The 26,941-nt window shown below is 39.1% G+C and overlaps 1 protein-coding gene across 16 annotated transcripts in view; it reads right to left on the reverse strand.

Moving 5' to 3' along the window:
* ANKRD28 (ankyrin repeat domain 28) overlaps positions 1-26,941 on the reverse strand; it is a 148,711-nt gene that overhangs the window by 43,015 nt on the left and 78,755 nt on the right. For 9 of the 16 annotated variants that reach the window (XR_004971580.1, XM_036332677.1, XM_036332673.1 and 6 more), the window contains 3 exons: positions 13,075-13,145; positions 6,297-6,497; positions 4,908-4,995 (listed from right to left, as the gene is read on the reverse strand). Coding sequence is in view for 15 of the 16 variants with exons in the window: in XM_036332677.1 (XP_036188570.1) it covers positions 4,908-4,995; positions 6,297-6,497; positions 13,075-13,145 (360 nt within the window). In the remaining variant the exon portion in view is untranslated. Of the gene's footprint in view, positions 1-2,464; positions 2,530-4,907; positions 4,996-6,296; positions 6,498-13,074; positions 13,146-14,482; positions 14,606-26,941 lie in introns of those variants that run through there. The other 7 variants (XM_036332678.1, XM_036332679.1, XM_036332681.1 and 4 more) reach the window with 4 other exon arrangements.

Genomic DNA, 26,941 nt, shown 5'->3' on the forward strand with positions numbered 1-26,941 from the left:
TTAATGGTTTTAGAGGGAGAGATAGAAACATCAAAGAGAATCATCAATTGGCTGCCTCCTGCACGCCCCCTACTGGGGATCGAGCCTGCAACCCGGGCATGTGCCCTTGACCAGAATCGAACCCGGGCCCTTCAGTCTGCAGGCTGACGCTCTATCCACTGAGCCAAAACAACTAGAGCCAGGATACTTTTAAATAAATGTTGACAGAGGTAATAACTGTATAAAACCTTTAATTGATTATTTAATGAAATGATAACCTTGCAATCTTTAGTTCTTCTTTTGCCTAGATAGACCTTGTTGTTTTCAAGGTTTTAATGCCTTTTCAAATTCTGAGGTTAACTTTTTATGTTTAGTGTAAGACATTAATTTATGTTTCTCTTCCTTAGTGAAATCTTCTACTTAGAAATTTGGAAGTGATTTGAGGTTTTTTCTTAAGAATGTTAGGTATTTAGAACATGCAGTTAAAAATCTCTTTTCCTCTAGTATTTCCACAAGATGTCCTTAACCAACTTAGTTTGTTACTCAGCCATGTATCAATCAGGATAGGCTAGATTATATATACATACTGCGTTTAATGATCAACTCCCAATCTCAGTGGCTTAAAAAATTAGCATTTTATTTCTCATTAAGACTGTAATAGCTTGGCAAGAGGGCTCTTCTCAGGCATTTAAGCACCCAGGTTGATGCAGTTGACCCCATTTTGAAGGTGGTTGGTCAGTCACTGTACCAGAAGGGCAATAGTCTGCAGAGCCTCAGAGGTGATGTTGCTTTCATTTTATTAGTCAGAACTAGTCTCAGCACCACCCAACCACACATGGAGGCCAGGAAGGGGAACATGGATCTGGAAGATGAGAGAACCACTATTCTTCTTTTACATTTTCTCGAATTTAATGAGATTAGATTATATAGTGCCTTCTCCTTCCATTTTCCTTTGCACCTCTGTGCCTCTGTTCATGGGATTCCTTCATTGTGTGGAATGTTCTGCTTGGATGTCTCTTTTCAAACATTGCTACTACTAATCCTTGAAGGCCCATGTCAGTTCCCATTTTCCCTGACCAACCACCTCTCTTCCCCAGAAGCCCTTTCAGCCCAAAGCACCATGTATCTGTAAATACTATCTAATAAGCATATAATATCTTATGAGGTTTCTTAAATTTGAATAAGTATTTAACTCGTAAATTGCTTTTATGCATTAGCTTCCCAAATATCTATCTTCAAAGGAAAATACGGAATGCTCTTATGTTTTACGTCTTGCTATATTCCATGGGGCTGAGAACAGTGTTATATACAAAATAGGCACCCAATAATTATGTTACATTAAATAAATTGCTCATGATCTCGGTTTTTATATCCATTCACAGGGGATGTTAAGTTAATAACTGTAAAAATGAAACCTTCAAACATAGGCCCCCTCTCTTAAAAAATTAGGCAAGCATATAACAAGACACACAGGGTCAAGTAGATTTAGTTGTTTATATATAAATGATCAATTAAAGTGAATCTTTTCACCTATTTTTTCCCCATCTCAATATGAAAAAAATTTATTAAGTGATATTTTTAGGGAAAAAAGAACAATTAGGTGCCAAATTACATGTGACTATCATCTAAGAGTATTAACTGGTACAAATGATCCCTCATTACACATTACTTTCTGATCCATGGCCCTAGAAAGTCAGCTACTTGAATTTATTATAATGCAGTGAAAATCAGAACTTATAACATCCAGGATATGCAAACATAAACATATATATATATATTTAAATATATTTTTATTGATTTCAGAGAGGAAGGAAGAGGGGGAGAGAGAGAGAGAAAGATAGAAACACCAATGATGAGAGAGAAACATTGACTGGCTGCCTCCTGCACGCCCCCTACTGGGGATCGAGCCTGCAACCTGGCACCATGCCCTTGACCAGAATCGAACCTGGGACCCTTCAGTCCACAGGCCGATGCTCTAGCCACTGAGCAAAACCAGCTACAGCCAGTTTGGAGGTTACCTATTCAAAAGAAAAAAGGAAAGAAGTTCTAGAGTGAAATAAATGATATTGTTCTAGCTGGGTGAACCCTCTGTCTTCAAGTATGTGTCTTTCTTGTCAATGTACAGAATGATGCTACCAATGGGATTAGACTTCAGTTAATTCATCAACGTGTATTTTAAAAAATGACATCCATAGTATACATAATTCTGTAGTCAACAATATCCTTTTAAAAAATTATATCTCTGCAATGTGAATTTGATAAATATAATCACTATACTTCAGGAATTTTGAAAATTTCCTACTTTTTTCTTCTGTTGTTCATGAATGTATAAGAAAAGTAAAATGAGCTATGCTTAGAATTTATAAGTTTTTATGGAAAGGAAAGGATGGAGAAAAAAATGTCATTTTAAATCCATTCAAATTATGCATTGCTTCAAGAAGAAATAATGAGTTGCTAATCAAGGTAATTAATACTTATTCAGTACCTTTCATGTCTGTCATCACGGTAAGGTGACCTGAGGTAGAGCTTGGTTGGATATTGCTAAAAGTACTGAAAGCAATAGAAAAGATGAATGCTTAAAAGGGATTTTAAATGAAGGTTCGCGGTAGAAGCAAAAATGGGGTAGGGATGGGAAATGATCAATTCATTCTGGGGACAGAGGTGGGACTGGGGAACACTTGACAGAGAATTCAATAATAGCATAAGGGTAAGAATAGACCCTAACAGAAAAGTAAGGGAAGCATCAACCAGGGGGTAAGAAGGCCAGGGCAAACAAGGAAGCCTGTGGGGAATAAATTATATAAGATTAATACATGTAATCCTAATGTCTCTTACCCTGATATTGATAGATTCTTTGAATATAACCTAGAGGTGACAATGACCTGGACTTAAGCTTGCTATTAGACTGGTCGAGAGCTCCCTACTTTCATGTTTAGCTCTCTTTAATCCTGAGTGCCTAAAACAGCTGAGTAGTTTTAGAAACTATGTGTCAATACTCCTCTTTCCATGCTGAAAGAAGAGAAAGGGAAAGAATAATTATGAATTTCTGAATGTTTGTGCTCAAAAATTAAATGGACAGTGAGGTCCAAGAAACACAGAATACCTTTTTCAATTCACAATTGGCGTGAAAAGTGGCACTTAGGGGATCAAGAAAAACAAAGTTATCTCAGGGCCAGGGAGATACACACACCCAGCTATTCTGGGAGCTCCATTTTAGAGGTAACCTATAAAATCCCCTGGCCTCCAATTGCATGGAAACAGCTGCTTAGTCAAGTTTAATTCTTTGGAGGTAAAAGGCCTAATGCACTTTGCTTAATGTGTAAACCTTTCACATGAGGCGTATAATTTAAATCACACAGACTAGCTATTTCTAAGCTGTTTTTAAGAATAAGCTACACCAGAATATTCAGAAAGTTTCTAAGATTTAAAATCTGTGGGCTGTGAGGAGGGGAAGTTAGGATGCCATAGGAGACTTGCTTCTGGATGTACATCAAGCATGTCAAACTTGCAGCCCGCGAGCCACATGCCTTGTTTATTTTGCCCATGTTAGCTTTTGAGTTTGACATGCTTGATGTATACCGTCAGTGAACAGAAGAATTGCCCATTACATAACTAGAGGCACAAAACTTTGGTATGAGACAAACACCAAAAGACCAAGATTTTCAGCTTTTGGCTTTCAAAATAGGGACCAGATGACGATGACATTAGCCTTCATTTTTTATTTTCCTTTGCACCCACACTAACGGTTAGACTTGCTATTCAAGATGGATTCTACTGCTTGTGGTTATTCCTACTATAAGCAAAGGCTTTTCCTAGACCTTAGGGTTACTGATAACTGGTTTAAGTTGTTTTCTTGTATTTTCACATTTCAAAATTTTAATAGTTTTGAAATTAATAATCTTCCTTTGAATCTTCCTTTACTCTTTTACTTTTAAGTGAAATATAGAAAAAGATAAAATCTAGAGCAGGGAGTAATGAGGATAAGCTATGCCTCTAAGAAAGGTGGCTAGCTAGAAGTCAGGTATGTGAGTGGTAAATCAGGAATACCAGTATTATACAGAAGATATGTCAGTCCATATATGATTCTTCCTAAGCCAGAGGAGCCAGAATAGTGGAAGCAGAAAGACAGACACCCTTTGGTGGGAAGAGAAAAAGCTCTGAGGCTGCAAAGGAAGGAGTTCTTTCAGTTCTATTTCAAGAAGCTTGAAAAGCGAAAGCCTGTATCCATGGCTTCCTCCCAGAGGCACAACCCCAGCCTTGCAGGACTTGCAAGGTTTGTGGCAGGCTGTACTTCCTCCATGCTTAGAGATCCATTTTCACCTACAAGACAGCATTTCTACTCTGCTCTTTCTGAGCATTTCAAAGTACCCTGAGGTATGGTGATCTGCTTCCTCACTGGCTGGCCAAGTTATTTCAAGAGCCAATTAATGTTTTTGTTAGTATTTTGGCAACAAAGTTGCATAAGTTTTGGGTGGTCTGCTCCAGAACTATTTTCCGATGAGCTCTATTAGTTCTAGAGTGCAAGTTTGCAGATCCTAAGATTTTTTTTCAAAACCACATATATCATGTTACAACAGAAAAGCCTATACTGTTTCTCTCTGTGAAATTACTACTGGTGCCTAATAGGCTTCCTAATGCATCTTCATAACTTCTACCTAAATTCCCATAAAAACAAGAATGGGCAGAAGTATGGACTTTTATAAACACTAATTTAAATTATCCCAGGCTTGTGTTTATTATGTTGCTCCCTTTAAAAGTAAACAGAATTAATTTTGAATAGCTTTCAGGAGAACTGAACCCATGCCCTCCTGTTCTGACAAACCTCCATACTACCAGGCTGGTTCCACTTGGGCATCAAGTGGAAGAACTAAAATGCACAACTTTTCCTGAAGACATAATGTAAAAGAATAAATTTTAAAAGTACATACCCATATAAGCTGCCCAATGGATAGCTCGTCTATCTTTTTTGTCAAAAGCATTAATATTGGCACCTCTAGACAGGAGTAGTTTGACCATCTGGAATTACAATAAACACAGTTATCAAAATTCAGAAGTGCAACTGTACATGAATATCCTTTGCGATGAATACTCATCTCAATCTCTCTAGCACTGAATTTCTGCACTTATATAAAGGTGCTATACTAAATGTTGAAGACCCTTTAGCATAATTCAATAAATGACAGGATAAAATATGAAAAAGGGTTCACTGTGGTTGTTTCAGTATCTTTTAAAGATGCCAATTTGTGTCCTGGTATTTTATGAACAACTAAGTACAAGTTTGTAAAGATGAAATATTCAAAAACGGGTTTTATCCCTTATTTTATAGCCCAAAGTGTTATTAAAATAAAAAGCACATTCTTATTCCAGAAGTGCCTTAAACTTAATTCAAACACAAGTGTGGTGTCCATACCATGATTAGTCCTGTAGGTCCTTGCATAGTCTACTTACCTCATAATATACCAAGAATAATATTTCTGTTATGTCTAACCATATTTTCAATAGTTTCCCCAGTGCAAAGGGCATTCCAGATTCCTAAAAGGGATGCATCTTGTGATCTTAACTGCAGTGGAGGTAAGAATTCTTTGTTGCAAAGGCAGAGAAGAATAGTGAAAATTAACACTGCAGCCATTAGCTGTCAGCCAGAGAATCTTGGGAATGCCACTTTACCTTTTAGTTTCTGTATCTGCAATAAAAATGAAGGACTAGACAAGCTGGCCTCAAAGGTTCTTCTAATTCTGTGTTTTGCTCTTTTCTAAGTCTTCTCTGTACACATAAACTCTACTCTTTGCTATGGAAACACCTAACATTAGATAATGCTTGCTGTATAAGATAATTACTTATTTTCTTAAATTGTTTTCTTTTGATGGTCTGTCCACAAAGAATTCTTGGCTAAATATTGATAATAAACAGTAAGAAAATGTCTTCTAAACCCCACCTTCCTTTGCTATTCTATTTCTGGGAGCATAATAAACTTCTGTCTTCCGAGACTATTTTTTCAAACAACAGAACACAGTTTTCACATTGTGTTATAGTTGGCAGTGTTCTCCTATCTCCCCAGGTTGACTATGAAAATCAAGTAAGTGTATGGGCTGCATCTGATAAATAAATTTCTAAATTTGAGAAAGTTATATCATGAATTATGAAAGAAGTTTAAAGGCTTTCATAGTAAAATTAGACTAAATTACCAAGATAAATATTTTTGCTTGCTTATATCATGAACTAAGGAATGGCTAAAAAGGCAAGTACACTAATAATTGGGGTGAGGGAGTGGGAGGACTTAGGGGAAGAGCACCATTGTCTAGTTGAATACCACCTACCTCACCATGTCCACTGAAAGCTGCATGATGTAATGCAGTTCTCCCTGCTCGATCAGACACGTTCACATTACTCAGAAGAGGTACCAAAGCTTCAGCACACTTTACGGCTTTATTAGCAGCAGCTATGTGTAAAGGGGTTTGCCAATTTTTGTCTCGAGCATTAACATCTGCAGAGTGCTTCAAAAGTACCTGAACTGCTTCCTAAAACACATGAAGATAAAAGTTATAAAACAAATGAGTTAACAGTTTTAGCAATTTTATATATGAAAGAAATAAAATTTCCTGAGTAAACAAGTAGAAATTTACCACCCCCAAATATATTTTTAACTAAAGGCAGTACTCAGAGTCATACAGGATGCATCAAGATAAAACATTCTCGAAACCAAGATGGAGGCATAGGTAAACACCGGAGAATGCTGCCTCGAACAACCACTTCAAAAATACAACTAAAAGATGGAATGGACATCACCCAGAACCACAGGAAAGCTGGCTGAGGAGAAATTCTTCAACTAGAAGGAAAGAGAACAGCAGACCAAGACTCAGAGGAGGCACAGTGCGGAAAATACAAAGGTGCGGAGGTGTGCGTGGAGTGGGCTGGTGGCTGAGGGCGCGGTTGTCGTTTACAATGGGGAGGGAGTCTCAGATTCTGAGCTCCAGTTCTGGGCGAGTCTCTAGGGACCCAGATTCAAACGGGAGAAGCGGGACTGTCTGGCTTCGGTCGGAACTCGAGGGCAGCTTTCTCTCAGAGGTTTGCAGCGGTTGCTGGGACTCTGAGAGGCAGAGCCTCTGGGAACGGGACTGAGAGCAGCCATAACTGCTCGCTCTGGCCCGCCCTGTAGATCCCCTGGGACCCGCCCCGCCCAAGCCCTGCACAGAGCCATTTGCAAGATAGCCTCAGGCAAAGGCTAGATTAGCACCTCCCAAGAGGACAGAAGTTTTCCCACTGCAGACACAGCTGACTCTCACAGCCAGTTGGCCTGGAGGTCAAATCCCCCTAGTATTAACTACAACAATCAAGGCTTAACTACAACAAGACTGCGCACAAAGACCACTAGGGGGTGCACCAAGAAAGCATAAAAAATGCGGAGACAAAGTAACAGGACAAAATTGTCAATGGAGGATATTGAGTTCAGAACCACACTTTTAAAGTCTCTCAAGAACTGTCTAGAAGCCGCCGATAAACTTATTGAGATCTACAAGAAATCTAATGAGACCCTCGATGTTGTGATAAAGAACCAACTAGAAATTAAGCATACACAGACTGAAATAACGAATATTATACAGACTCCCAACAGCAGACCAGAGGAGTGCAAGAATCAAGGCAAAGATTTGAAATGCGAAGAAGCTAAAAACACCCAACCGGAAAAGCAAAATGAAAAAAGAATTCGAAAATATGAAGACAGTGTAAGGAGCCTCTGGGACAGCTTCAAGCGTACCAACATCCGAATTACAGGAGTTCATCACCACCAAACCAGTATTATATAAAATGCTGAAAGGTATCCTTTAAGAAGAGGAAGAAGAAGAACAAGGTAAAGATACAAATTATGTAAAAAATCAATAAAATATATTTAAAAAAAACAAAAACAACAACAACAACAAAAAACTAACATTGTCTATACGGGAAATGTCAGTAGGTATGTTAAAGACATGTGAGCAAATAATTAAAAACAAGATGAAGAATTTATAAGTGGGAGAGAGCAAGATATTGAAAACCTATTTGAAGAAATAATGACAGAAAACTTCCCCTTCCTGGTGAAAGAAATGGACTTACAACTCCAGGAAGTGCAGAGAACCCCAAACAAAAGGAAACCAAAGAGGACCACACCAAGACACATCATAATTAAAATGCCAAAAGCAAAAGACAAAGAGAGAATCTTAAAAGCAGCAAGAGAAAGAAACTCAGTTACCTACAAGGGAGTACCCATACGACTGTCAGCTGATTTCTCAACAGAAACTTTGCATGCCAGAAGGGAGTGGCAAGAAATATTCAAAGTGATGAATGCCAAGAACCTACAACCAAGATTACTTTATCCAGCAAAGCTATCATTCAGAACTGAAGGTCAGATAAAGAGCTTCACAGATAAGGAAAAGCTAAAGGAGTTCATCACCACCAAACCAGTATTATATGAAATGCTGAAAGGTATCCTTTAAGAAGAGGAAGAAGAAGAACAAGGTAAAGATACAAATTATGAACAACAAACATGCATCTATCAACAAGTGAATCTAAGAATCAAGTGAATAAATAATCTGGTGATCATAATAGAATCAGGGACATAGAACGGGAATGGACTGACTATTCTTGGGGGGGAAAGGGGTGTGGGAGATGCGGGAAGAGACTGGACAAAAATTGTACAAACTGTTGTACATTCATACTATAATGAAATACTATTCAGCAATAAAATATACACAATAATATACACGAATCTAAAAAATGTTATGAACAAAGTCAAGACACAAGAGCACATACTGTATGATTCCATTTTTATAAAGTTCTAGGATAGGCCAAGTTACTCTATGGTGAGAGAAATCGGAATATGGGCTGCCCCTGGGGACAGGAGGGCTGACTGAAAAGGGACATGGGGAACTTGCTGGAGTGATGGAAACCTTTTTTGTTGTGATTGGGGAAAAGATTACATGGGTGTGTATATTTGCCAAAATTTAAGACTACACACTTGAATTTACTGTAGATTATATTTCAATTTAAAAAAGAAATAGGGGGAAAGGATACATAGAAGAACACATATTCTCTATATATTCTCAAAATTATGGAGAACTAGGCAGTGTCAGGATTCTCCATCCTCATCTTAAAAAGGGTATATTGTAACTTGGGGAATAAAACTAACATTGTCGCCGAAACCGGTTTGGCTCGGTGGATAGAGCGTCAGTCTGTGGACTGAAAGGTCCCAGGTTCGATTCCGGTCAAGGGCATGTACCTGGGTTGCGGGCACATCCCCAGTGGGAGATGTGCAGGAGGCAGCTGATCGATGTTTCTCTCTCATCGATGTTTCTAACTCTCTCTCTCTCCCTTCCTCTCTGTAAAAAATCAATAAAATATATTTAAAAAAAACAAAAACAACAACAAAAAAAACCTAACATTGTCTATACGGGAAATGTCAGTAGGTATGTTAAAGACATGTGAGCAAATAATTAAAAACAAGATGAAGAATTTATAATTGGATAAATTGGGCAAATATAGCATACTGTATGCCAGGCCTGCTTTATTCATTCCTACTCTGGAATTCGTGATGCATATATTAAAGCTTCTGAAAAGTTTGGGGAATATTTATGTTTCATTACCAAGAGTAGAAAAATCAAAACCATTGTTTTGTTTCACTGAAAAGCAAGAATAAATCCAGTTTATGGTAGATTAGGGTAGGTAAGATGGTGCCTAAGGAAGGCTGTAAATACAGTGACTAAGAAAGACTCTAGTCTAGAATCAAGAGAGATTAAATTTTTAACCCTGGGTCCACTGCTTTGTACTGAAATGGTTACCCCCCAATTCATATATTGAAACCCTAACTCCCTATGTGACTGTATTTGAAGACAGGGTCTTCAGGAGATAATTAAAATTAAATGAGATCATAAGGGAGAGACCCTAATCTGACAGGACTGGTGGCAGAGAGAGAAAGATTTCCTGCCCTCCCCGCCACCTTTCTCCACCATGTGAAGACAGAGTGAAAAGGTGGCAACCTGCAAGCCAGGAAGACAGCCCTCACCGGAAACTGACCCTGCTGGGCCTTGACCTGGGTCTTCTAATCTCCAGACTGAGAAAATAAATTTCTATTGTTTAAGACACCCAGTCTTAATTTTGTTATGGCACCCCATGCTGACTACTATAGCACCATTCACTACTCAGAATAATGCCTGTCAGATCACAGTAGCAGTGATCTTTGAAAACTCAGAGAAAATAAAGACATTTCTTTATGACTGGAGATATAAAATAAAACAGGTAAATTTCTGGAAATTACAAACCAATGTGTCTGATGTTATATCCCAGTAAAATTCAGGATCATATTGTCAACCCATTATAAGCATTTAGAAAGTAATGTAGGCATAATCAAGGGTATTTACATGGTTTCACTAATGCTGTCAAAGTGTGCCTTGACTTAAAAAACTAACAAACCAGCTAAGTACATATCCTATGACATCAATTTAAATAAGATGATTAAATATGGGACGATGACAACAGGTTAACATATTATATCCAAAGAGTATTTATTCACAGCTTGGGGTCAATTGAGAACAGTCCCTACAGCATTGCTGTCCTTGGCTCCACTCTCCCTTTTAAGCAATTTTACCACTGACTTGAAATCAGGTACAGGAAAAAGGGCTAACAAATCTGCAAATAAACACAATGTTTGGATGGACTGCTCTTATCTCACATGATAATGCAATTTAAACTCAGTTATCTTGAGATAATTAATATGTAATTCCTGGAGTTAGGCAATAAATAAATAAATAAATAAATAAATAAATGTACAGCCTCCACAGGATCCAGTAATGTGATGTGGACTCCCAGGGTTGGTGGGGGGCACTCCTAGAAAACTACTGTACTGGGCATTGTGTCAAATTTTGCTCTGTCAACTTAATATAAGATAGTGATTTGTTAATACTTTTGGGAAATCTATCAGTAGAGCCAGGCAATTTAGATTAAGACAAATGTGTTCTGACTTTCTTTGGGCAACTAATTTAGTAGTTAATAAGTTGTTACTCAATGAAAAATTAAGCTGTTAATATAGGCATAGAATGTTCACCAAATTTCAACACAGGTTATTTTTGTATGATAAGAATTTGGATGATTTGTTGCTTTATTTTTAAAGTTTTCTATATTGCTTGATAAGTATATAACAAGCATGCATAATTTTTATAAAAATAATAATGGCCCAGCTGGTGTGTCTCAGTGGTTGAGCGTCGACCTATGAACCAGGAGGTCACGTTTGGATTCCCAGTCAGGGCACATACCCGAGCTGTGGGCTCGATCCCCAGTGTGGGGTGTGCAGGGGGCAGCCAATCAATGATTCTTTCTCATCATTGATTGTTTCTCTCCCTCTCTCTGAAATATATATATATATATAAAATTTTCATTCCTAAGTGACCGAATGACCGGTCACTATGACACACACTGACCACCAGGGGGCAGATGCTCAACGCAGAAGCTGTCCCCTTGTGGTCAGTTTACTCCTACAGCCAACCTCCCATGGCTAGCCAATCTCCCATGGTCCCTCCCCCTGGCCGGCCCCGATCGGACTGGGCGAGATGGCCCTGACCACTAGCCAGGCCAAGGGATCCCACCCATGCACGACTTTGTGCACCGGGCCTCTAGCAAAAGTATATTAAAACACACACACACACACACACGCCCTCACACTCAGAAATCAATTCATTCAGAATATTCTGCACCAAAAGAAAGCTGAAGTGTATGCTATACTTGAAGAATGACAGTTACAAATCAGTGGCACATACAAGCTGAGGCAGCCAGCCAATAAGACCAGGTGGACAGAAACTCACTGTAGGAGAGCTGAGGAGGAGCTTGGGATATTTAATCTGAAGCAGTCAACCCAGGCTCAGTGAGGGAATTAAGCCTTTAGGCATCCACAGTATGAAATAAACTAACCTCTCTACCATGCACCCACAGTGGTGTTAGCTATATATGTCCTTGGGAAGATGAAGAAAATAGTTACTCCACTCATCCTCTGTAGGGCTTACTTCTCTCATGGTATCTCAAAAACATAAACTGAAAGCTACCTACAATTTTTCCTTTTACATCCCCTCTGTGGTTATGTTTGCTATTAAATGAAATAAGTATAAGCTCTCTTATGCTCTCAGGATGAAATGTGAATAATTAAAAGAACATTCATGAAATTGATAATCTTGACCAGGTTTCCTAGCAGTTTTCTAATTATGAGATTTTCGTTTTAAAAAAAAATGACCATCAGGATTTACCAAAATTTTATTTTTATGGAATGGTCACATTTTATAGGTGTTTCCCATAATCCTACAAAAAAGTAATAATACTACATAGTCCAGTAATTTTTAGGCTGAAAAGCAGACGTAAGAAACTTATTAGGGTCCTTGCTTTCTAATCTACAGCTTCCCCTTAAATTCAGGCTAAGTACATAATTTTTAAAAAAGTCAGCAGTCAGTCAAGTCTCTGGGTAGAATCTGCAATCTTCCTCTAATATTAACTAAAATAATTAAAGAAAATCTTTAAGAATTTTTGGGTTGTTTTACAATCTCTGGAAATATACAGTGTTCTTTCTGATGATTTAATCTGGGAGAACTCCACTAATTTTAACTCATATTCTCAAGAAATTGGTAGGTATAACTATTTTATTAATAGGCTACAATGATATTTACTTCTTCCTTGACTGCATTTAAAGAAATTTCCTGACAAGAGGGCTGACCACAAACTTAACAGCATTACCATGACATTTCAGAGTTTAAAATATTTTAGTTCCTATATCTCAGTTTTCACAATAATCCTCAGATTTGCTCCCCAAGATCACAAAGCTAGAAAGTGGAAAGTGATATCTGAAGCCAGATTCTCCAAACCCAAGTTCCATAGTTCATCAGCTACATACAACACACCAAGGACCCAGACAGATAGAAAAATAATTTCTCTCTTGTAGGAAGTACGTTTTCTACTCCTCTCTACTTCAGACTCTCCAATTTTGGTTGCTTTTCCTTCCTTTGAAAATATTGAATTTAAATATGAGCTCACAGGCAAGCCTACTTAATGTTTTTATATACAATATATTTACTAAGAGAAATTTCATACCTCACTACAAGATGCAACTGCTCTGTGTAAAGGTGTCAACCATTTGCTGTCTTTGGCATTAACTCTAGCTCCTGCAACAAGAAGAAAAAATAAATTGAAATATTTTGCATAAAATATTTTAAGTAAATCTCCTTAAATAGTTATATATAGTCCAAATTGAATAAATAACAATTGAAAAATGAGTACTTCACTTTAATACTTTCTGCTAATAAATTACCCTTAAATTACAAAACAAAACTATGCTTTTTAATTGATATTATTATCCAATAAGGAATTTGCTCTTTTTATTAAAAATAAAAGATCATGGATAGGCTAAAAAAGCCACCTTTATACAGAGCATATCCAAAGTAAAAATCAGTCCCCACTTTAGAATGTGTGTTAGGAACTCAAATAAATTAATTAAATAAATAAAAACACTCAGACATAAAATGTAGGCCATTAAGAAGTCTTCATTATATTTCTTTACTAATGAATATAACATGTTATAGAACAATATAATATCAAAATAGTTTTCCAGTGACAATGAAAAACTCCTTAGTACTATAAAGTTACTGCATAAAATGGATATAATCGCTATCAACTTAAGAAAAAAATTGAGAAAGAGAGAGATGAACCAACCCACATATCTTTAATACCTAAAGGCTTAAAGAAGTAATAATTTTTTAAAAAATCAACTATGGAAAGCTGTTTAAAAATCATTAAGTCAATAGACAAAAATTATCCCTAATAGAATGAAAATACATTTAGCAAGATAAAAATGTATAATTTTAGGGTGGGGGAAAATCTAATGTCTCTATAAAATCCACTGATTTGGTACCCAAGCCCCAACCAAACAGAAACAGCCCTGGCTCTTAGACGTATAAAGGAATTGGTGAAGGGCCTGCACTATCAGCAATCCTAGGTTTATACCCAAAATCTCAACTAGCTTTACATATCTAGTCCAACCTCCTTATTTTCTAGATGAACTGCAGACAGAGTGAACACCTCATTGTCAGAGTAAACCAGAGCAGAATCAAGACTAGAATTCAGACCTCCTAATGTTTACATTCTGTTTTGAGTGTGAGGTTCCAAGGAATATTCAAGTGCAGTGACTCCAAGTATAGCTCTAGAAACTACTAGCTATGGGTCTTTAACTAGTGTGTGATCCTAGTCATTAAAACAGGAAAAAAGAAAATAAAATAGCCCTATCTCAATTATTGAAGGTAGGTTAGTGAGAGACCCTATGGTAGAAGAAAGCATTGCTGAGAAGACAATAAAGATAGCAATTTAAGGAATACGGCATTGATGACTATTGCAAACCAACATTTACAGAATAATACCTCTTAAATGCTAGGAGTACATCACATTAAATCCAAAATGGTTAGTCCCAAAGGTATAAAATCAAATAAACTTTCTATTCTAGACTCACCTTCTCCCATAAATCCATGTACATCAACAGAGCATGCCCTTAAGATTTGCAGCCTAAATCTATGCCATTGTCAAATGTCTGAATTTAGATTCACCTTTCCAGAGTAGAGATATGATGAGATTTCTGATATGTTAAAAGCAAAAGAGAATAAACAAGCAAAAATCAACAGCAGGGTCACTGAAATAGGCTGTATCCATTTGATACCATAGTTAGGATATATAGAAAAATCTAGACAATTAGCTTCCTCTTACCCAATCTTTTCATTTAGTAATTCATACATATAAAAATATACCCTGAAAGAATAGATTTTTTAATAAAAATGTTATTTAAGGTAAGATTTTCAGAATTAGATAAATGTCTAGCTCATTTAGACATAGACCAGAAAATAATTTTAAAAAATAAAAAATCTGATTATTTACATCAGTCTATTCTGAGCTCTAGACAGCAAAGCAGTCGAAGAGAGGTCTGGACGTGTGGGGAGACAGGGGTTAGTGGAAGGAGCCCAGGAGTGGGACCTGTGATCTAATAATGGTTCTGTAACCAATAGGCTGTGTGACCTGGGGCTGTTACCCACAGCCCAGGATTTCATTTGTTGATCATAATCCCTGCCTCCTACATGTGTACGTGCATCTGTGTGAGTGTGTGTATGGGGCAGGAAAATTGGGGTGAGGGAGGACGGGCCTCAGGTTCAAACAACACAGGGAGCTTCTGTTTCTGCAAAGTGAGCTCTAAGAGTCAGGCGCTAAATCAGAGTATCCCATTTGACTCTAGGTTTCATTCTGCAAGATAACTGATCCACCTGCTGGATCCCTAATACAATCAGTCACCAACTGCCAACTCTTTGATTTGTGCTAAACGATCTGTAAGGTCCATTTCCAGTTACAGTGGTTCTCAACCTTCCTAATGCCGCGACCCTTTAATACAGTTCCTCATGTTGTGGTGACCCCAACCATAAAATTATTTTCGTTGCTACTTCACAACTGTAGTTTTGCTGCTGTTATGAATCGTAATGTAAATATCTGATATGCAGGATGTATTTTCTGGGGTCGCGACCCACAGGTTGAGAACCGCTGCATTATAACAGTCTATCCTATTCTGAAATACTCAGAATAAATTATCTCATATTATTAAACACCCTGCTCTACTTTAACATTAAATAGATGAAGTAGTATCTTTATAATCCATGCCAAGGATCTTCAAATTACATCCCATAGGCTGCCTGCCACCTGTTGTGTAAATAAGGTTTTACTGCTACAGAGTCACACCTATTCATTTAAGTGTTAAATATGTAGCTTTCAAATTAAAGGAATTGAGTAGTTGCCAGAGTGTCTGTAAGGTCCTTTACATAAAGCCTGTTATCCTCTGATCTAGGCTAAATACTTGATAGTTGATACTATTAAAGTTATTTCAATTTTTCACATGTGTTTGTAATAATTATAAATAGTACCACTAATAATTTTCCATTTGCAGAGAATAGTTCTCTTCTTTGCTCCTAAGCCACAGAGCAGACAGTCCATAACCAGTGAACTGGGGCAGGAGCCAGGTACTTTCACTACTCTTCCCAAACTGGAAATGTTTTCCTTTGGCCGCCTACCAAAAGCAGTGGCAAAGCTTCAGATTCTGTTTTCAGGTTGGGAGTGAAATAGATAATTACAAATCCATTTTCCACCTGTAATGTTGGGGGATAAAACAACAGCAGCTGCATTGTATCATTTAAGAGAGAGCTATGGACACCAGATACTGTGTATTGAACTGTATCCACAGCCCCCCAATTCATATATTGAAGTCCTAACCCAGCACCTCAGAATGTAACCGTATTTGGAAATGGGGTCTTTACAGAAGTAATTAAATTAAAATGAAGTCATTAGATGGGTCCTAATGCAATATGACTGGTATCCTTATAAACAGAAGAAAATTGAACGGGCATGTACAGATGGACACAAGGAGAAGGTGGCCATCTATTAGCCACAAAGGAGAAGGGCCTCGAACAGTTCCTTCCCTCACAACCTTCAGAAGGAACCAACCCTGCCAAAATCTGGATCTTGGACTTCTAGCCTCCAAACTGTGAGAAAATAAATTTCTGTTGTTTAAGGCACTCAATTTGTCATATTTTGTTGTGGCAGTCCTAGCAAATTAATGTACCAGCATTGTAGGTTTTCAAGGGTCACACACTTTAGGTCTGATTCCTAGTAACAAAAACATAATATTTGTATTTCCTTATTAAGAACTCTATTTTCTATAAAAATCCATTCAAATGAACTTGTGACTAATGCCTTATACAACAGTTATTTAACCATCTAATATAAGAAAAGTTTGAGGTACTGCTAAACCTCTGGTTTTAAATACAGACATGCCTTATTTTATTGCTTTATTGTACTTCATAGATGTTGTGTTTTTAACAAATTGAAGGCAAGACCTTCTACCAACAAAAATATTATGACTCTCTTTACTGAGATACTTGCTTTATTGTGGTCTGGAACTGAACCCATAATATCTCCTAGGTATGCCTGTACAAACAGTAAATAAATAGCTCCCATAAAATTTTCTATACTTAGATAGCCAAAAAATGTAGTCCTTAAAACAGAAGTTCGCCGTAACTGGTTTGGCTCAGTGGATAGAGCGTCGGTCTGCGGACTGGGGGGTCCCAGGTTCGATTCCGGTCAGGGGCATGTGCCTTGGTTGCAGGCATATCCCCAGTGTGGGGTGTGCAGGAGGCAGCTGGTTGATGTGTCTCTCTCATCGATGTTTCTGACTTTCTATCCCTCTCCCTTCCTCTCTGTAAAAAATCAATAGAATATATTTAAAAAAAACACAAAAAAACCCCCAGAAGTTCTTCACTAAAGTCATTGCCTACACAAATTTTACTAAATGCTGGGGGGTGGCGGGTGGGGGGGTGGTGGGTAATATGTGTGTAGGGAAAAATGCAGAGGAGAGGAAAAGCCATTCAGATTATAACAGAGTTAAGAATACAGACTCTGTAGTTGGATGGCCTGGAACTGAATGCTGGCTCTAAATGTAATCAGTAGCACAACTTTCAGCCATAAATCTCTAAATGATTTAGTTTCCTTAGAGTTAAGAGGACAAAATGAGATAAATGAAAAAACTAAATTTAGTATAGTATTTAAGATATAGAAAGCAATCATTGTTTCCTCTTATTTCACCCCATCCTAGCCTATATAATAAAAGGGTAATATGCAAATTGACCCTAACAGCAGAACGACTAGGAATGACTGGTCACTATGACACACACTGACCACCAGAGGGCAGCTGCTCAATGCAGGAGCTGCCCCCTGGTGGTCAGTGTGCTCCCACAGGGGTAGCTCTACTCAGCCACAAGCCAGGCTGACGGCTGCCAGTACAGCGGTGGTGGTGGGAGCCTCTCCCGCCTCCTCAGCAGCGCTAAGAACAGAGGTCCTCAAACTTTTTAAACAGGGGGCCAGTTCACTGTCCCTCAGACATTCCACACATGCGCACTGCGGGCCCGGGACGAGTCGGCTGCTAAGCAGGACAGGCAGTGGCGGCAAAAACACCCGGCGGGCCGGATAAATGTTTTCGGCGGGCTGCATGTGGCCCGCGGGCCGTAGTTTGAGGACCCCTGGCTAAGGATGTCTGACTGCAGCTAGGCCTGCTCCCTGCTGGCAAGTGGACATCCCCTGAGGGCTCCTGGGCTGCCAGAGGGATGTCCGACTGCCAGTTTAGGGCCAATCCCCCAGGGAGCGGGCCTAAGCCAGCAGGTGGTCATTCCCCGAGGGGTCCCAGACTGCGAGAGGGCACGGGCCGGGCTGAGGGACCCTCCCGAGTGCACAAATGTTTGTGCACTGGGCCTCTAGTTCAATAATAATTGTGAAATTAATAATACTAGACTCTAGTGTTACTGTGAGTTCTATGGAAGGATTCACCAGTTTGATTACCTGTAATATTTCAAAAACGAAACCCCTATCAACAAATCTCAGAGATGCATCATGTATAAATATTTGATTTCCAATGAATTTAGTTCTGAACTTTAGGTTAAAGAGAGTATTACTCTTCTAAATAACTCAACAAAATATAAAAGAGGATGTGAAGAAATATCATCTTCAATACAGCAAGATAACAGTGACCACCACCAACCAAACTATGAAGAATTCCCACCAAATACAGTGACATTTGTACCAAAATGATGAAGGATACAGTCAAGTGAAGCTTCTTCGCATCCTGGAAAGACTACTGAGTCTTCTAAAAGAGTGTGTTTGTGTGTATGTCCATCTGTCCCCTTTTGTCTGCTGTCTGTGTCCTAGAATCCCTAACAATCTTTCAAATGAGCACTGTGGGTTCTCCATAAGAGAAGCTCCCTACAGAACTCTAACTTTATAACACAGAAGAACAAGGTGGGGCAGTGCGAGAGGAGGGACCATCTTTATTATTATTATTATTTCTGACTCAGCTGAAGATGGAGGGTAAAGCCAATCTCCAGGAGATCACTCCCTAAGAACCTGTGATCTAAGGAGTTGCCAAGTCACCCCAATTACCCTAAGTACATCAATAACTAAAGAGAGTCCACTGCTAGGATTAAGAGAAAACACATTTGGTCTGAGAGCTATTTGAAGAAAACAAACCTAACTGATGCTTACTTTTTGCCCTTCCCTACTCTATTCTTCAGCAAATAGCTGTTCTGGAGAGCATATTCCTCAAACATATGAAGAATCAGAAAGTATCCATCACAGGACTAGAACAAAGATATAAGGGAGCAGAGTAAACTGAACAAAATACAGGTAATAGGAATATTTGAAAGAAATTATCCCAAGAAAGGAGAGAATGAACTTGCAAACTACTATCTATACACAACTTCCGAGAATTAAGCTCTAAAGAGAAACCTCTAAGTAAAGTTCCAAGAAAGAGGTAAGACAATGCAAAGAGATGAGAACTTGCTGAGGTCAGGGGAATAAAAAAGAAAAACAAAGTAATTACAGATAAAAGTCTACAAACAACAAAAAAGAGAACACAACTTAAAACATAGCCAAGAATTCTGAAGGCCCAGTCAGAGTGAATCTTTAAAAATCATGTCACTCCATGCCCTATCCAGTTTGGCTCAGTGGATAGAGCTTCGGCCCTCGGACTGAAGGGTCCTGGATTCATTTCCAGTCAAGGGCATGTACCTCTGCTGTAAGCTCGATTCCCAGCCCCTGCTGGGGCACATGCATGAGGCAACCAATCCATGTCTCTCTCTCTCTCTCTCTCATGGGTGTTTCTCTCTCTGTCTCTCCCCTTTCCTTCTATTCTCTCTAAAATTCAATGGAAAAATACTCTCGGGTAAGGATTAACAACAAAAAAATAATAATAAAAAAAATAAAAACCATGTCATGCCAATCAAAACTCTCCATTGTTTTTTAAAATCACTTTAAGGGCCAAAGTCTTTACCACAGTGTACAAAATCACACATGATCTGGGACCTTGCCATCTCTTTGCTTCATCTCCTACATCTCCTTTCACCTGTCCCCAATCATGCTGCCACCTCATGGCATTTGTTCTTGACGTTCTCTCAATTTCCTCTAAATATCTGCATGGTATGCAAGGCTTGCTTCCTTATTTTCTTCAGTTATCTTCTCAAATGTGTTATCACTAACCCTTTCCTGATAACACAATATAAAATTGCAACTGACTCCACCCAACATACAATTCTAATTTTGTCATAGCAATTATTACCATAAGACAAACTATATATAAATTAATTTGTTAGTTTCCCCCAAACATACCAGGTGTACCAGTTAATAATGTGGATTTTTTTTTCAATAGATGGAGTTACACATATATTGATATATATGGGTTTGATATGTATGCTATTTTGTTGTACTGACAACAAGCTTCAAAACTTCATGTCAAATTTTCTGAAGGTGTTAACATCATAGATATTTTTACACTTAAAAATGTCAAATTTCGTGCCAAAAAAAGAGCGGCTGAATACTTTGGGAAGCTTATGGTGAACATGCTCCATCTCAAGATACTTGTGAATGCTGGTTTAAACACTTTAAAAGTGATGATTTCGATGTGAAAGACAAAGAACGTCCAGGTCAACCAAAAGAGTTTGAAGAGCAACAATTACAAGCATTATGGGATGAAGATGTGTGTCAAACTCAAAAACAACTTGCAGAAATATTAAACGTTGCTCAGCAAACAATTTCTGATTGTTTACAAGCAATGGGAAAGATTTTAAAGGAAGGAAAATGGGTGCCACATCAACTGAACGAAAGATAAATGGAAAACTGAAAAGTCATCAGTAAAATTTTGTTTCAACTGCACGAAAGAAAGTCTTTTTTGCATCGAATTGTGACTGACGATGAAAAGTGGATTTATTTTGAGAATCCCAAATGCACAGAATCATGGGTTGATCCAGGTCAACCATCAACATCGACTACAAGGCCAAATTGCTTTGGAAAGAAGACAATGCTCTGCGTTTGGTGGGATCAGGAAGGTGTGGTGTATTATGAGCTTCTAAAACCAGGTGAAACTGTTAATACTGATCGCTACTGACAACAAATAATCAATCTGAACCACGATTTGATAGTGAAATGACCAGAATGTGCCAGAAGACACAGCAAAATAATTTTGCTTCATGTTAACACACCATCACACACTTCAAAACCAGTTAAAGGCACACTAAAAGATCTTGCCTGGGAAGTATTAACCCACCCGCTGTATTCACCAGACCTTGTTCCTTCAAATTACCACTTGTTCCCATCGATGGCACATGTACTTTCTGAGCAGCACTTCAAAACATACAAAGAAGTGGAAAATTGGACCTCTGAATGGTTTGCCTCAAAACAAGAAAAGTTCTACTGGGACGGTATCCACAAATTACCTGAAAGATGGGGGAAATGTGTAGCTAGCGATGGACATTACTTTGAATAAAGCACTTTTGATGTTTCTCTTGAAATTATCGTGTTTTCTTTGATTGCAAAATCCGTATTATTAACCAATATACCTAGTAACTACATGAAGGCTGGGACTTCACCTATTTTATCACTGCTCTACCCATAGTACCTAGAATAGTGCCTAATATAAGAAAATGCTCTTAAAGTTATTTGTTGAATGAAGGAAGAACAAGTATAAGGAAATAACCTAAAACTAAATTGAAAAGACAAAATTACAATCAGAGAAAAAGCTGACAGAGACAGATGAAAGAGATCAGACTTAGTAGAAAAACAAATGTAGAAAAAGTTACTGATAAAAAAGCATACAGGAATGGACTATTCAAAGATTTAATGGAAGGTATAAACAAAATAAAAATCTGAATTTCAGAACTAAAAGTGCAGTTTCATATTATGTTCCAGGAAAAATAATCATTAGATTTAGCCTAATGAAGTTAGTACTGAATTTCAGGAATAAAGAACTGATTCCTACAAGCATCCAGGCAGAAGAGAAGTGACCATGGTGTTGGCGGGTGGTGTAGGGGGATGAAAATGATAAGCAGAGAAGAGCTTGATCCATGACTTTCAATCAAATCTAGAAGACACTGCAGTAACATCTGCAAAGCTGAGAGGAAAAAGTGTGAATTGAGAATTTTATTACTACCCAAACTTCCTTTCGGTTAAAAAAGGCAATAGTCCCAAATAAGTAAGATACCAGGAAATATGGCATTCATGAGTTACTGAAAATACGAAGACAAAAATTACTTGATGGTAATGTCTATTCAACCAAGAGATGTCAAAATAAAAATCTTGGGAATAGACAAACTATGGATAAAGACAGAGGGTGTGTGGAGGGCTGGGGCAGGGGGTAAACAGTAGGAATCTATCGTATATAATAAAAGCCTAGGTGGTGTTGTGCGATGTTGTCACTAGATGGCCACCCTCACATCATCACAAGATGGCTGGCAGGGGAGGGCAGTTGGGGGCAACTAGGCTGGCAGGAGAGGGCAGTTGGGGGCAACTGAACCAGCAGGGGAGGGCAGTTGGGGGTGATCGGGCCAGCAGGGGAGCAGTTAGGTGTCAATCAGGCCGGCAGGGGAGTGGTTAGGGGGCGATCAGGCTGGCAGGCAGAAGCGGTTAGGGGCAATCAGGAAGGCAGGCAGGCAAGCGGTTAGGAGCCAGCAGTCCCGGATTGTGAAAGGGATGTTCCAGATTGGAGAGGGTGCAGGCCGGGCTGAGGGGCACTCCCCCGCCCCCCGCACGAATTTCTAGCAATGGGCTTCTAGTGTGTGTATCTTACATGAGCCTTATTTAAAGGAGGCCCATAACTAATCCCTTTGTAGAGAATGCAGTCATGGCCTGATCTAAGCGACGTTATAACCAAATGTCCAGAACGACCAGATGACTGGCTAGTAGCTATGACTTGCACTGACCCAGACCTTGCTGCTGGGGCCCTGACAGCCCCGAATCTGGTTCACCTGCACCCCGGACCCAGACAGGAGGGATGAGGGAGCCCAATTCCTCGCAGAATTGGCCATTGGTTAGCTTGCTATTGGGGCCAACCTCCTGTGATTCCTCCCCCCAGCTGGCTAACCTCCCGCTGTCCCTCTCCCCACCCAGCCAACCTGCTGTGGTCCCTCCCCCTGGCAGGCCAGACTCCTCAATTGGCTCCAATCGTCAGCCAGGCCGAGGGACCCCACTCATGCATGAATTCATGCACCAGACTTCTAGTTATGATCATAAGAATGTAAAGTCATAATTCCTGACAATGAAAACACAAGAGTAAAACAAATTAGAGGTGATTTCCTAATTTCTCAACAGAAAATAATCAAAACTTAAACCATGGGAACATGGTAGAGCATGGCTTTATAGAATGATTTTAATCTTTTTTTACTCTATTTTTCATTTTAAAGAAATATTTTAGGAACAAATAACCTTGTCAGGGATACCAAAGTAGTTTTCATAATAGGAAATTATAGTAACTTATTTTATTGTGTGCTCTTATTGAAGCATATCATTATGTTTGAATAATGCTAGAATAGAACTATGTGGAGATTATTTCACAATCTTAATTTTCTTAAGATTACACAAGTTAAGGCTAACCAAATGTAACATGTTATTAGTAATTAAAGGCAAGAGCAATCTCCCCCAAATTTTCCTACACTGCCAGCTTAATATGTTTTCTATTTTTATCTCCATGTACTTAATTATATTCTTTATCTAATTACTTAATTTAGAGCTTTGATTTTTCCTTTTAAAAATAGCTACATGCCGGTGAGGTTGAAACGGCCCCGGTGAGGTAGGGATAGCCCCGGGGAGGTTGAAACTGCCCCAGTGAGGTTGGGACGCCCCAGTGAGGTCGGGACAACCCCAGTGAGGCTGAAACGGCCCCGGTGAGGTTGGGACGGCCCCAGTTAGGTTGAAACGGCCCCGGTGAGATTGAAACGGCCCTGGTGAGGTCGGGACGGCCCTGGTGAGGTTGAAACGCCCCGGTGAGGTCGGGACGGCCCCGGTGAGGTCGGCATGGCCCTGGTGAGGTTGAAAGGCCCAGGTGAGGTAGGGACGGCCCCGGTGAGGCTGAAACAGCCCTGGTGAGGCTGAGACGGCCCCAGTGAGGTTGGGACAGATAATGGAGACCAGTATAGACTGATGAACAGGGGTAGATGCAGAGGCAGAGCAACATTGAACAGACTGTCAAACTACAGTGGGAAGCCTGGGGAGGGTTTGAGGAGGGGATTAAGAGATCAACTGAAGGACTTATATGCATGCATATAAGATTAACCAATGGACACAAGACACCGGGAGATTAGGGGCCGGAGGAATGTCAAGGGGGGGAAAAAAGGAGACATATGTAATACTCTTTGTAATACTTTAAGAAATAAAAATTATAAAGAAAAAATAAAAATAAAAATAGCTACATGAGCTATTACCTCATGAAACTGGTAAAATACAGTATTAAAAGTATTTTTTCAAAGAAAGGTTGAAATAGCTTTTTATACATGTGCAATAGTTAATTTCATATATAGTCTTATTTGTGTTATTCAAAAGACTTTAAGCTTTATTTCAAATACTTATTTCAAAGCTGATATATGATATTATTGTGCTCATAAGGCTCATCTGACTATCTTCCTCATAAATAACAGGAAGTCAATCTTTTATAAGCAACTAAATATCCTTGGTGCAAACATTATTTTAAAAGGAAGAAATTAAGTTACTGAGCATTAGGAAAGTTTCTCCTACGTATAAAAGCCCTCTATATTGGGTCATAAAATTCTTATGTTAAAATGAAAGTAAATGAACAGAATTATGTGATAAAAAGAAAAAATGCATCACTAGAGTTCTTACCCAAGTCGTAGACAGTAAACTAAATAGAACTGTACTTTTTCTAGCCTAGCTGTTTCTTAACATAAAACTGTTTCTTGAACAATGATTGTAAAGAAAATTCCATATATTAACCTGCCATCTCATTAATTCATATTAAAGCAGAAGATGCTTCAATTATGAGAAAATCCAATTTTTCTCTTGAACCCCCTCATTTCTTATGGCTAGTAAATTTTAGCTGTAAACTGGTGAGTTAGCAGCCATAGAAGAACAGCTATGTTCAAGGAAGTGCATCAGTGATAAAGTTATTCATAACATAATATTACCTAGGTCCACATTTAATTATACTTAATCCCATATGATTATAAATGTGTTATTAAAAATTTTATGAATTTATAAAAGCAAACTTCTGTTTGGGCTATAATTTAATAGGATTGCCATTCAAAATTTCTCTGAATGCTCCTTCTCCCAAATATCAAAGGAATGATACTACTATTTCTCCAACTGTATTCATCATGCACATATCTGTGCAATCTGGTAACATAGGCACAATTTAAACACATTTATCCTTTCTCAATAAGTATCTACACTAATAAAAGAGAAACATACAAATTGGAGCCACTCTGCTACGCCCAGCAGCCAATCAGATGAGTATGCAAATCAACCCAACAAAGATGGCAGTTAATTTGCATATGCAGGCACGGAGTGAAGACTGAAGACAATGTAGAAATAAGCCAAGTGCTGCAGAAGGGAGCGAAGCTGCGGAGAAGCAAGTGGGGTGGCGGAGGTGGGAGCGAAGCCCGCCTCGGCAGGTTTCGCTCCTTTCTCTGCTTCGCTCCAGCCGCAGGAAGCCCTATTCTTGCAGGAATCTTCCTGCAATGGCCCTCTAGTCATATATAATAATCTCGATACAACAAAAATATCTCTAAGCTCTGTTTGTGTCTTTTAGGACTACAGGCAACCTGACCACAATAGGAGCTATTTTATGAGAGACAGTTGTATCATTACTTCATATTGCAGTGGTTCTTAACCTTGGCTGCACATTAGAATCACCTGGGAATCTTTTTAAAATCCTAATTTCTGGGCTTCATCCTCCGGAAATTCTGTTTCTTTGTTACTAATGTTATGGCCCCACCCCATAACAAAGAAACAGAATTTCCGGAGGATGAGGCCCAGAAATCAGGATTTTAAAAAGATTCCCAGGTGATTCTAATGTGCAGCCACGGTTAAGAACCACTGTCATATTGTAAAGTCTTAAACCAGGCGTTCTCAAACTACAGCCCGCAGGCCACATGCGGCCCGCCTAAAACATTTATCTGGCCCGCCGGGTGTTTTTGCCGCCACTGCCTGTCCTGCTTAGCAGCCGACTCGTCCCGGGCCCGCAGTGCGCATGTGTGGAATGTCTGAGGGACAGTGAACTGGCCCCCTGTTTAAAAAGTTTGAGGACCTCTGTCTTAAACAGTTTAGAAGAAATCCTATATAATATAAGCCTAATATGGTAAGTGTCCAGTTGTCTGTTCAACCAATCAAAGCGTAATATGCTAATGATATGCTAAAGCCGTTCAACCACTTGCTATGATGTGCACTGACCACCAGGGGGCAGACAGTCAACCAATCACTATGATGTGCCCTGACCGTCCACCAGGGACAGATGCTCCAATCAGGAGGTTAGCTTGCTGCTGGGGTCTGGCTGATCAAGACTAAGTGAGTCGGGCTGGACATGGCCTGGAGCCCTCCTGCGGTCCCCTCCCGGCTGACCAACCTCCTGTGTCCCTCCCTGGCCCTGACTGTGCACTGGTGGGGTCCCTTGGCTTGGCCAGTGCACTCTTGCAATCTGGGACTCCGTGGGGGATGTCAGAGAGCTGGTTTTGGCATGATCCCACAGGCCAGGCCGGGGGATCCCACTGGTGCACATATTCGTGCACTGAGCCTCTAGTTAAAAAATAATGCACAATTCCCTAAAATGTGTTTTACTGGTCCTGAAACAGAATTAGATAAGAGCTATTTAAAGACAGAAATCTTGCTGGTATATCACTTTCAAAATATATCTACAATCATATAATTTCTTACCACCTCTACTGCTATACTTGGACTAAGTGACCATCACTTGCCCCTTGGGGAATGGAATCATCTCCAAGTACCTATGTGGTCAATGAGGCCCACAATGGATACTCTATATAACACCCTACCTTATATAAGGCTTATTCACCCCATTATTCTCATCTACTTTTTCATTCTCCTATAGCACTTATCA

This window comes from Myotis myotis, unplaced genomic scaffold, assembly GCF_014108235.1.
Source record: "Myotis myotis isolate mMyoMyo1 unplaced genomic scaffold, mMyoMyo1.p scaffold_m19_p_13, whole genome shotgun sequence".
In the NCBI taxonomy this organism is placed as follows: Eukaryota; Metazoa; Chordata; class Mammalia; order Chiroptera; family Vespertilionidae; genus Myotis; species Myotis myotis.